This window comes from Poecilia reticulata, linkage group LG8, assembly GCF_000633615.1.
Source record: "Poecilia reticulata strain Guanapo linkage group LG8, Guppy_female_1.0+MT, whole genome shotgun sequence".
NCBI lineage: Eukaryota > Metazoa > Chordata > Actinopteri > Cyprinodontiformes > Poeciliidae > Poecilia > Poecilia reticulata.
In genome coordinates, this window is record NC_024338.1 from 25,171,787 (window position 1) to 25,185,024 (window position 13,238).

Sequence of the window (13,238 nt, forward strand, 5' to 3'; positions counted from 1 at the left end):
CGCTCAGTGCGCCAGTGTGTAACGCTGTAGGCTGGAGGGAGGCAGCTGTTGCCATTATTTTAACCAGCCAGCTCAGATCCATCTCCGAGTTCTCCCCTCCCCTGAACAGGAAGAAAAGATGACTCCGTCCACACCATCATAAACATACGACAACTGAAAGAGATTCTTTAAAAAGTGAAATCAAATGGTACAGAAAAGTAGTAGTATGTCCAGGACGCCTTCGACCCCAAACCAGGAGATCCCAATGGGCATGATCGACCACCATCCGCACACGCAGGTAAGACCACCGAATGAGAGGGAGCGGAAAGATGATTCAATTTTCTGACAAAAACAAAAAAAAGCTAATAATTCTGATTTATGTTTTGTACATTTTGGAGTGAGGAAGGAGCTGCTTTTTAAACGCGCGAAGCTGTTTTCACTTCTGGAGATTAACAGGTTGTTCGGCGCTCCTGTCGCTTGAATCGCCTGTGCGCTCATTAAGCGTCGATTGAATCAAAAATAACTGACGGAACAACAACATCCGGGTGCTTTCATTTAGGGCTGCAGCTGTGTTGTGTGTTTTCTTTCCAGTTTTCTCAGTTTTGCTTTTCAAATTATCTTCGAGACGTCAGACCGTGATGTAACGCCTGAGACTAAAACCACACCTTTGTTTAATTAATCTGTTACACCCCAAACAAACTGCTGATCTGATCAAACGGAAAACACTTGTTGGCATCGGGAACTAAAAGAGAAAATGTTCAGCCTCTAAACCCGTTAAATCGTAATAAATCCAGCGTTATTCGAATAATAAAACTTGATCCATACTATTTTAGTTTCCCTTCCTTTTCAAGGTGTCGGTTTTTAAAGATTTGTGTGTAACGTGGGCATGTTTAGTCATAAGTCTTTAAATTGATGGGGGGGAAAAAAACGAGAATATCTAGAACAAACACACCCACGCTGAGCTCAGTCATTGTCTCTCTAGAGAAGAGAGAGAGAGAGAGGAGGAAAAAAAACCGCCTCATCAGAGACAACCAGCGCTTCAAACCATGCCAAATCCTGCTCTCTCCACTTTACTCCCACTCTTATCAGCTCCCTCTCATCTCTCTCTCATCCCCCTCAGCTCCTTCCAGATGAGTGTCCCACTATCACCACCGCATCACCATCTCACCTCATCATGTCCGTTTTTAGAAATCTGATCTCTATCAGATCAGAGAGACTGCGGCGAGAAGCAGATGGACAACCTTCTTGTCCAGGCAGCAGGGTGTTTGGTCTTGTTTTGTCCTTTTGGTGTGTTTTAAGTCTGCTCCTCCCATCAATCAAACGGAAGGCGCATGTTGACGCGCAGACGAGAAGCTCTAATATCCTGAGTTTTCTCGGTACTTCTGCAGAGATGGGCTGTGGGTCGAGAACTCATCCGAATTCAGAGCTGGAGGGTTCCTTAGATTAAAGATTGTGTCTGCAGATCTGCGGTTGTAGATCTGAGCAGAGTATTGGATTAGGGATAAAAGAGATGAAGCTGCAGAATGTAACTTTTATTTTAAAAATGTGTTGTTTTTTTWAAGTCTTTGTTAAAACTCTCACCATGTTGTGRCAGTAAGATATGAGCTACTCACTCTGAGGTACTCRCRCCGTCTGTATACTTCTCCCTGTCAAAAACAATCAGTCAGAGCCAGGAGGTGGGTCTTAGCGCTGTCAATCAACCTCATAAACATGCTGCAAAATGTCATATTAGTGGAGAAACGACTTACCATTACATGAAACTTGTTTATCTACKGTCATTAGTGGTTATTCTAACTAGTCTGAGCAAAGGGGGTGTGAGCGGCGCACATGGAATTGATTGACAGTGCTAAGACCCGCCTCCTGGCTCTGATTGGTTGTTTCTAATTCGCACTGGGAGCTCTTGGGAAAAGGCAGATGTGCTTGATTTATTTATTTTTCTCATACCATACTGTCACGACATAGTGACAGTTACAAGAAATATGTAAGACAAAATTACGTACTGCAGCTTTAAGAGATTTTCCAGGTAGTAGGGGTGGAGTTTTCTGGCTGATTATTGATTAGCGATCTTTAAAAACCCTAACCTGCTGATTCTGATTTTGAACTTTTTTTTTTTTTTGTCTAAAAATGTTAAATACAGCAAGAAAATCGCCGATTTGGCAATAGTGGGATGACTAATGCAAATGTGCAGACAGAGTCCTCTATTGAGGTAGATGAGATCGATAAATAAGATCGGTTTCACATGTAAATATCGGCTGATCTCCCAGAATTAAGAAAATCGTGTTGGGTTTATCACTGCACCCCTACCAGTGCGGGTGCTRCGCTCCCAAACCACCTGCCACCCCGTCCGYCTCTCACACCCTGCTTAATTACACTCCTAGTCTGGGAGGATGTTTACCAACAGGAAGCCTCCCCTCCCTACTTCCTGTGGCATTTCTCTGCCCTTTCCTGACATGAACACAGCCACGTTCGGCTACGTTTGGCTTTTCACAGATCATCTGCACTCCATGTTGAGCATCTAACAAAGCATGAGTTAGCTTCTCCCTTTTTCCCCCCCTCAGATCATAAGTCTAATGACTCCTTCAGCTGTGATGTTGCTTCATCTAACATCTTAATTGCTAATATATTTGGTGGCAATGCATCATCTCCTGCTCGACACGCGTTCAGACACTAATAGGTTGTTGCAGCCGAATGTACTTGATGCAATCAAAATCTCATTTTGGCAATGCTAATAACATCCTTTCTAACTGTGAAAATTTWACATTTTGGTGAAATGTTTAAAACTGAGGTGCATTTATGACGCTTTCTAAACAAGCAGCAGAAAATTGAACTGAAGATTAGTTATTTATTTATTCAGCGCCTGAGCCAGCCAGCAGTTTCAATGAGATCWGAAAGGACAATTTATGCGGCTGAAACTGCAAGGTTTGTCATTTATTTTCATCTTTYTTTTTATTACTTTAATAATCTTACYCTTATAATGTACTAAATCTAAACTGGGAGATGGATGCATACAAATACTTTCCATCCAATTTCAAAAACCTTGAGTCTWTTTTTATGAAAAATATGCAGAAATTAAATTTTTTAAGATCTACAAAGCTGGTAGTGACACTCGCTTTTCAGCTGTGATTAGAAGAAACGGTCATTTAAAAAGTATTTACTCTGGTTTGAATACAAATGTAAGACATTTTAGTTTCTAAGAAAGCAGTATTATATTAAATACAAATGAAATATGTTGAAGTTACTGATTTTTATTTTGTAAAATGTGAAAAAATTTCACAAAGTGCATAAAATGAAAAGAAAAGGTTGATTTTCTGTAATTTCTCTCCTTTTAGGATCTATTGCRCCATTAATTAAATAATAGRAAATTATTTATTAAGACTGCAAATAAATATTGTATAACAATAATACACACTTGCTAATGAACAGAAACRGCTTCATAAATAGGAAAAATCCAAGACAAACCACAAACTTTAACTAAACTTTAGATTAAAAAAGGAAAACAAGAATCCTCTTGTAGAAATTACTGTTTTAATTTACACCTGAAGATTTGTTTTCACCTATCACTTACACTAAAAGTGCAGGAAAGGGTTTCAGTTGGAGAAAATTATTTTTTATCTGCACTTTGAAACATTTATATGCCAAGAAAAGTATGAATGAAGGGTAAAACTGAGACAGCTGGAGATGCAGGCACCAGCAAAAATAAAAGTTTGAGATCATTTAGGAGCACAGGAAACACGAGCCTCACTGAGGCAGGGAAACATTTGGCTGTTGTCTTTTTGTGAAAGCATACAAGCAGCTTTCATTGCCCAGGATTAAATGACTCCACTGCAGTTATTTAAACAGCCCCAGTAATTGGTACTGATGGAAATGTGACACTCACCCCCCACCACCACCTTCTTTTTCCCTTAACAAGCTGAGCAGCTAAAATGGAGGCAACGAAAGCTTAKGGTCTTCTTCTGTTGCATTTGAAGCAGCACTTCATCGATGCTGAAGCTGCTCCAACGATTTAGAGGCAGCAGGGATTAAACCTTCTTAATGTGTTTAAAAGATATCAAAACATTAATCTAGACTCTAATATTTTGTGTCTGAGTTTTACAAGTCAAAGTTGCAAAAGTGACAAAAAGGTGAAATGACCCCCATTTATAATTTCATTTAATAATATCCTGATTCAAATGTCTTTGATAGGATTGTTAAAGATACCAAMAATGCTCATTGTTTGATGTTTTGATGAAAAGATGTTGGTAAAATCTCCTCTTTCAGCAGAATCACAGGAGCAAACATGTCAGCCAGCACAAGCTAATATTATCCGTTTAATTATTAACAACCTAYGGACAGTTAGCGGACGGCAAAATATGGGTAACAAATGATTAAGAAAAAGATTGCAGCCTTGATTTCAATGAACATTAGGTTCAGACTGAAACTGACAAGACTATAGCTGTAAAACWTTAAGTTTTAGAGAGAATAGACGCTTGTTTAGACTTTAAAAGAAAACTGAATCCACGTTTATGACAAAAATTTGACTTCTTGTTGAACCAGTCCTGTTTACGCTGTATAAAATATACTTTTTGTACGCTCACACTGTAAAGATATGTTTTCCAATTAAGTCCAAAGGTGAACAAACATGCTTACATAAATTTTATTTTTGATTTATTTAATGTACAGTTTAAAATCTACTTGCCACATGTTGACATAAATAACAGTTTTGAATGAAAAGAAGTATTTGGAAGAAAAACATCTTGTGTGTTTTACGTCTTCTCTTAAAAATCWATTTGATATAACATCAATCTTTAAACACAAAACAGGCTAYGCGTATACATAATAATAATATTTATATATATATTAACTTTGTAATGCTACAGCACTATTCTGAATCAATATCCTTCATTTTACCTTGATTGAATGTGTTTCGACCGACCCCGGATAAGCGGAAGAAAATGGATGGATGGATGGATGGATGGATGGATGGATGTGTTTTCTTATTTTCCTAAAACTAAAGATTGAGGTACTCTCTTATAAAAAGCAAGAGAAAACATGTCATAACTGGTTTTTGAAAAACCAGAACAGGAAAGCCGATATCAAGTAAACCAAGAGTGTTTCCCTATAAACAAATAAGACAATTTCCCTCTTGTAAAATTTTGWGTCTCCTGCGTTTTGAAATTTGGTGATTGCATCAGACAGGTGGTTAAAAATAAAGCTAAAAAAACCAAACATTATTGATTTGTCTTTAACTTTCTCATTCATTGCAAAAGTTGGAGAACAGGATTTTTGAAGATTTTCTGTGTAGGTGGACTCTGATATCATGCTCTATTTTTGCTCTTGAACAAAACAAAGTACAGTCGCTCATGCATTTTGATGATGTGTCTCATATTCTCTGTTCTAAAATTTACCAGAAAGTATTCGCAACCCTTTAATCTTTTTTCATATCTGAAAGCTGTAATTAAATCAAAAGGTGCATCAGCAAGGTTTTCGTTTTAGTTATGCAACCAGGTCTTTGCACAATCTTAATTTATTTATGTACTCCTCTAACAGATTCGTTTTCCAGTCAATGATATTCAAAAATATTCCACAAAAGCCCGGCACTTTAACAAGAGTGTGTCCACAAAGACAGAAAAMGCAAACCCTGGTATACATCAGCAGGTTATTTTTAACCTTTCCATACTGAAGTAAAAATAAAAACAATCRCAATAAAYCCACGTTGACCCAAAYCAYGATCCAGAAAATATTCACAGCGTTTCACTTTTTCCACCTTTTAATGTTCAGCCTCGTTCCAAATTGTGTTAAATTAATATCTTTCCTCAAAATSCTACATGCAAATGTCCCATTATCAGAATGTCAAACTAGGYTATTGAGTTTTTTGCTWATTTATTGGACTTAGAAAAAAATCACATTTTCTTACGTATTCCTTTGCTTTGGCAGCAGTTCCAGCCTCAAGTATTTTAAAGAAAATATTTTATATATTATTTACATAAATGTCCAAACTTAGCTTTTCGAGAAAAGAAAAACAAAGATCAAATTGGTTTTGGAATACGTTTGCAACATTATAAAATGTGGCAGAAGTGCTGGAGTTACTAAAAAATAGCTTAGAAGCAGCTTTTGATTCCTCCAATTTGTAGTTCAACAGAAAGCTCGAGATAAATTCAGTTAATGTGTTTCCCTCATATCTGCTYCYTGTGGAAACCTCCTGACCGAATGTGTTTGCTTTAAGGCGTTGCGACGGCCTCCTTTATGCACATTGGACACTGTGTGACTGTGATGACAAAACACCGGCGCAGGTCGCTTATTACGGGTTCCTTGTTAATCTGTCTCTGTGTAATCTGCAAGTCAAGCACAGGGGACTTTTGAGGCAGTTGCTCATTGCGTGTGTTATGTATGTGTGTAGGAGATCTGAAAGGATGACTGGGTTACTGTAAGAAAGTGTGCGCATTCAGTTGTGCATGAATATAATTGCCTCTCAGGGTGTGAGTAATAAACCAAACGAAGCTTACGTTAAGAATTTGCCTGTGAAAAAAAAAATATGCGAGGCCCCTGTTATGAATAGTTTCTGCTAAAATGCACTGTAGGCTGGTTATTTTAATGCATTGCATTTGTGCATGACTCATTTTAGGTGGAGGAGATTTGTGTAAACAAGATAAAATGTACTCCTCTCATGCTGTTTCGTGTGTAATGCACCTTATGGCTCAGAGCTGGAAAGGCAGGGGGCATCCGGACTTGAACCGGAGACCTCTTGATCTGCAGTCAAATGCTCTACCACTGAGCTATACCCCCTGAAACATGAACCCACTGGGGAGGAAATAAAGCCATACCTGGATGAAGGCGCATGCTGTTGCTGTATTGATCCATTGTGTTTGTTCTTCACCAGCTGTCCTCTTTTCATGCTTAAATAGGCGGCCCCCTAATTGTCGACAAATATGATTAGTCTGTATTGTGTAACCATGACAATATGAGCTGGGGATGTGTGGCCTCGGCCTAACCCGGAAAGGCCATCTGCCAGAGGTCTACCAATCAGATTACAGCCTCTCAGTTTGAATCGCATGAAAAATGGCGAGTAATAGATGGCGGTCATGAAGGCTGTGGGCACATTTGCTTTGGTTGACTTCCTCTGTGGTCTGGGACTCTTGCCGCTTTATCTCTTGGCTCCATCTGACTGCCTGATCGTTTTCAGAGGCTTTTTGCAAATGCTCTTCCAAATGTTAATGGCCATCAAGCTCCCCGGAAACGAGGGTTTCTCAGAAATGTGTCAAGTTAATTATGAGACTGATGGATGATTCAACTTTTTTGTGTTTTTCCTCAATCTTTTCAGGGAAAGTACGCCAAGAGGAAGAGCCGATTTAAGCGCTCAGATGGGAGCACCTCTTCTGACACCACCTCTAACAGCTTTGTCCGACAGGTAACATTTCACACATAATCTCCTTACTCTCTGCCCTACTCCTTAATTAGGAAGCCTTAAATTTAACATAATTAAAGTAGGGGCTTCTAATGCCAAAAAGTCAGCAATTTAATTTAAATATGGGCAACTTTCATCTCTTTTCTGCCGAGTTCTTTAACAAGTTTTTAATGTATTTTTGTGCTAAGCCACTCGGTAAATTATAAAGTCTATTCTCTGAACTACAGGAAGTGTAAGGAGTTTAAAACTGGGGTGATGTGCTGGTTCTTTTGTCCCTACATGGTTGTATTCTGGGTAAAAATAACCAAAACAAACACAGGAAATGAAAAAGACAAAAGAGAAATCCATTTTTGTTTACATTTTGTAAAGAAGGAAATGTCTTCTTCTGAGGTTTTCATGTCGTTTAGTGCAGTGGTTCTTGATGCAGCGCCACCACAGGCGAGGAGGGGAACTGTTTTGTTTATTTATTATTTTTTCTAATTTGACACAGTAGTAAACGGCAGCTGCTGAAAATGTAACAAATGTTGCAGTTTTTAATCATAACTTGCACCTGAAACTAAACATGATGGAAGTCACATTTCTCCTGGCAAGTGATGGCAGGAGAAATCGGCAGCAAAAAAAAAAAAAGAAAAATGCTTTGCAGGTTTGCCAGATAAAAAAATAAACAGCAAACCATATGCTAATGTTTTCAGGTTGATCATATTTTTCTACATTTTTTGTTTGTCTTTTTGGCAACAAGAACAGTATATGGCTCACTCTTGCATTATTTTGAATATTTTATTAAATAGGGATGCCCTGGTCTGAATTTTAGTAAAAATGGTTGTACTTAGAATAAATCAAATCAAATTAAAAGCAAACATTTTCCATTTTAGTATCTTAAATCTGTATCCACTCTCTGAACTGGCAAACCAAATTTAGGCTATTCTTGAATTCTGATCAAGGGCCACAAATGGCCTCCAGGCCGCTCTTTGGACACCTCTGACATAGGTATTAGATATTAGATACTGGATTTAATCCAGAACCATCACTTCTGCTTGATCCAGACCCAGCATGCAGGTGTTTTGGTTCTGCTATCAATGCATTCTGTGTAAACAGTGATACATTTCCACCACAGGAAGGCTGGAGTAAAGCATCACACTCTCATCATGACCCGTGCAGCCTTCTGTGTCTGGACATGACATTTCTGAAAGCCGTGTGGTGTCATAGCTAAACGAGCCACTCTTTTTCTGTCTGACCTCTTCATCTCAGAGAGGAACTGATGTGCTCTTTGCTGTATGACATTTAACTGTTTGGTTCTGGCGCTGCTTTAGAAAATAAATGTAAAAAAAAATCCCATCACTGTCGGTGAACGCAGGGAGCTGAAGTCTCCTGTGGTTTCTAAAGGTTAGCAGCATTCTCGCCTGCACACGCTGCCCTTCCCACTGCCGTGTCCTTCATTAACTCAGAGCAGAGAAGACGACACCCCGGCAGTAAGATAGTATTTATCTTACTATGATTAAACATACAGTAGATGATGTGTGTAATCAGCACATCCTCTATTTCTCTTGTTGCTGCATTGCATTTTCAAAATGTATGTCACATTTTTTTATTTATTTTTTTTAACACACGTCCAGTTTGCTCGAAATTGCCAGACAAAAACAAAACAAAACAAAAAAAAAGCAACAACACCCTTTCAGGCAACATATAGGATTTTGTAAATATAGCCTCACATAACAACCGAGAGCACAGTATAGGCTTTACAGTCTCACACACGCCCACGCCAGCGCACGCTCACTCGGCCGCATACACACAGGCACACCGGAGCCACAATCAACCGACGGCAGAGCCGGCTGGTACACTCGGCCTGGTTTCTATGGCAACCGGGTTGCTGAATCTCCCCCTGTGTGCGAGCAACGGTGGGATGTGGAGACGAAGCAGAGGATGTTTCGACGGGTTTGTGCGTGTGTATGTCCTTCTTCTCGCTTCTGGGTGTGAGGCGAGGGCGCGGCCTCCACGCTCACACGTCTTGTAAGTTTTGTGCGACAGGTTGAACAAAAACACAAAAAAACAGGTAAATCAATGAAAGAAAAATAATAATAGTAATAATTTTATGTTTCTCTTTACAGCAAATCATTAAAAGAACTCAGATTCATTAAATGGTCATGAAAATTAAAGGTTTCTGCACAATTTATTAATAATTGAAATATAGAAGTGGGGGAAACTTCTACTAGATATTTCAAAACATTATATTCACAACTACAGGCTTTAGATTTTTTTATTTCTTTAATTTTTTTGCTTTTGTACAAATGAAAGGGATGAAAAGGTTAGGCATTGAGAAATATCCCTTGGTGGGGTCAGAGGTCGCCCTCTTGTGGACAGAGTCGATCCTTGCTTCGTACCGAGGACCACAAGTTTCACAATCCGGTAATTTTATAAATAATTTTATGCATCATTTACATAAAACGGTAATAAAATTGTGACGTAAATAAAATATAAATACATACTTACCTTTTTTTTTTTTTTTTTTTTTGCTTCAGTCCATCAGCAAATTGTTCTGGCTGGCCAAAAGGCACATTTAAATAATTAAAAATATTTACATTGTTTTATAAATGTTAGTTGTTTTTTTTTTTTTTTTTGCTTTAATAAATATATTTTTAGCTACTTATTTAATTGGATAGAAGTACTTGATAAAATGAATAAGATATTAATAAAAATTAATAAGATATGATATGAAAAACTAAATGAATAAAGATATAAAATAAATTCTCATTGCTTGCCATGTTGTTGTGTTTGTAATTTTGTTTGTGTATTTGCTTTATTAAATCAGGTCTCTCTTGAAAATGATCTTGGATCTCAATGAGACAATCTGTATAAATGAGGTCGAGGTTCACCGATTGCAGTTTTCTGGCCGATTGCAATATTTAAAAAGCCTGATCTGCCGATTCCGATTTTTACTGACACTGTTTGTTTTGGGTTTTTTTGTCTGAAATGTTGCTAAGTATAGGAAGAAAGCCGTTGTAAAGTCCAAACACGACCCGGTGGGTGGGACAGTTGTTGATTTTTAGATCTTTACCAAAGCACATAAGATCGGCTTCACATGTAAGTATCGACCGATTACCAATTTCCCAAAATTAAGGAAATTGGGGCCAATTAATTGGTGCACCCCTAATAAAAATGTAACCAATAAAGACAGATTTAATCATTTCCAGTCCTATTTTGATCTGTGGCAGTTAAAATAAACGTCAAAGGTTTATTTTGAAGTTTATTCACGTGTCAAACTCAAGGCCCGGGGGCCAAATCTGGCCCACCACAGCTTTTTATGTGGCCCTCTATATGAATAGAACCGTCAAAATAACTGTGCTTAAACATTATTTTATCAGTCAAATCAAAGCAATTTTTATCTGTTTACTGCCAAATTACATCAATCAATCCCTCCACTTTTCTGCAAACTATTGTGAAAATTCATGTAAAATCAACAAATCCCTGCATTTTTTTTGCACCAATGCACAATTGTGAATTTATCGCAGATTTTTGGCAAAAATTGTGAAAAATATTGGGTCCAAGTGACTGGTAGTTTTACTTCTACTAAACATCTGCCTCAGCCTTTCTTGATTTATAATCCATAATGATACGGCAAATAATAAAAAGTCGCATTTTCCATCATACATAAGTGCAAATATTTCAAAATAAGTACAGTACACTTTGATTTTTATTGCAAAAAATCCCCAAAAACAGTCGTGAAATCCTGGAGGTACTGAAAAGATGTTCAATATTATTTAATTTTAAGAATTTATTTATACTTTAGCGGTTCGTTAACGAGTTTCAGCAATAGATTCTGGCACAACCGGCTCTTTAAGAGCATTCATGATCTTGATTTGGCCGAAAATTCAATTGAGTTCGACACGCCTGATGTAGGGTAAGTCACTGTAAACTAGTAAACTGAGCTTCATGTCTTCAGTTCCCTGAATCCCCCCAATGATTCCTCTCTATCCAAAAGATACACAAAGGGACAAACTACAAAGTGAGAAGTTGGGGAGAATGACCTCGTAGGAGAAGTTCAGAGGAAAAAAGAGTGGAAGTGGGGGGATGGCGGTGCAAAACCCTTACCACTGCCCAGTTTTCTCTCTCTCTATCTCTCGCTGGTCAGCTGGGCCTCTGAATGGCTGACGACTGCATACCAAACTTCCTTCTGGGTCTCAGTGTGTTCACGTCCCTGTTTCTGTCCTGCCAGGGCTAAATATATTTACCCAGATTGCAAATGTAGCACAAGTCCTGCAACCCGACCCCCCCCTGCTGCCCCTATAGCCAGCTCCGACACTGTACGCGCTCCTCGGGGGGTAGTGGAGGTGGGCGTCCGCGTGCGGCCGGAGGTTAAGAGTGCGCTCTCTTAGTTTCAAACACTTTTCTGGCTGTCCACTTTATCACACACCACCACACACACTCAATGAGACATTGACATACAGACGTCTCTCTCCGTCACACACACACGAATAGAGTGGACTCCCCTTGGTTTGCCGGGGTGCGGCGAGCGTGGCAAACGAGGCATGGAGCGGACTGAGAGGATTCCAAGGCCCGTAATGGTAAGAAGTAAAGCTTTACAAGTTTGACCACATCTGACTGAAATGGAAGGACAGAGTTTTAAAACTTCGGATATATTTCCGTTGACCTTTGACAGATTAAGTGGATCTTTCTGTGCCAATGCGTTTTGCATTTTTCTTTGCTTGTCGTCTTCTGACTGTACCAGGAGTTTCCATTTTGGGCCGTGTTACAGCTGCTCAAAAGGCGCTGTGTTTTTAATTAGACCTCCAGTTCCAGTGGCTGCGTCGGTGCACCAGTCTTCCCAGCACCATCGCCATTTCAGGGGGGCTTCTCCATGTTCCTTCACAGGCCCAGGTTCAGTCTATCCAGCTGCACAACCTCAATGTAAACTTGTAACTAACTGGGCTTTATACTTCTTGAAATTAAAAATCGCAGATATCTGCATTTATGTTTACAATCTCATAATATGTTTTATGTTCCAAGCAATATATTTAAAAAGATTGAGCTCAGACTTCCAGCTCTCTCTCTGACTGCCATAAACCCCAAAATAGTCACATCTGGCACATCCGAGAAGCCGGTTCTCAGAAAGAGTTGCCATATTTGTTTGTTTGACAAAACCAGTTAAAAATTCTCCACATTGTTTTGACTGAAGAGATCAGAGCAGAAGTTGAGTAATTAAGTTGATTAGCCATGATATTATGATACTGAGCGGGTTGCTACCAAGTTGACAGTGGCTGCTTTTACGTTGACCAAGAGATTTTCTGGATGTAACTTCAATGGATGTAACACATGACTTGTGTGATTTTCGCATCACACAAATCATGTGACCAACAACCGGATGTTACTACTGGCGGAAATGACAAAGACGACGACAGGAAGTGGTAGGAGGAGGATGATGGTGCAGCATCACGAAGTTGTTTATTTCATGAACAAACTTAGTCACCTGTAGCTTTAATTGTGTTTCGTGTTTAATAGAAACACTGCAATTGCAAAATTGTGTTTTTTTTCCACATTAGCAGAATAAGTTCTGCACATATTTTTTATTTGTTTTCAATTCAGTTTTTTTCTTTCAAATGCAACTAGCTTGTTCATCACATGCATTAGATGCTTCATCTGAGTTGGATTTGGGGAATTTATTTGAGCGGTTCAGTTTAGGTCACGTTTGTCTTTGTTCGTAATAATTTACGATGTACAACTTAATCAGCAAATTTTAAATTCGTACTTTGATAACACATCAAATACTAATAAATAAAGTTTTCAAACGCATCAAAACTGAAGCTATACTTATTTCCTCGGTTTGTAAATGCATCAACAAACAAAATACTGTCTTTTTCTGTCTGATTCAAAGTGGATATTACTA

The 13,238-nt window shown here is 38.6% G+C and overlaps 1 protein-coding gene and 1 non-coding gene across 7 annotated transcripts in view; one reads left to right on the forward strand and one right to left on the reverse strand.

The window, feature by feature from the left end:
* The window catches only part of cacnb1 (calcium channel, voltage-dependent, beta 1 subunit), a 45,073-nt gene continuing 31,835 nt past the window's right edge, over positions 1 to 13,238 (forward strand). For 4 of the 6 annotated variants that reach the window (XM_008416968.2, XM_008416970.2, XM_008416971.2 and 1 more), the window contains exons 1-2: positions 2 to 277; positions 7,277 to 7,363. In XM_008416968.2, coding sequence (XP_008415190.1) covers positions 185 to 277; positions 7,277 to 7,363 — 180 coding nt within the window. In that variant the 5' untranslated portion in view covers positions 2 to 184. Of the gene's footprint in view, positions 278 to 7,276; positions 7,364 to 11,680; positions 11,920 to 13,238 lie in introns of those variants that run through there. The other 2 variants (XM_008416974.2, XM_008416973.2) reach the window with 2 other exon arrangements.
* On the reverse strand, positions 6,670 to 6,741 carry trnac-gca (transfer RNA cysteine (anticodon GCA)). The gene has a single exon. It is a non-coding gene; the product is annotated as a tRNA-Cys (tRNA).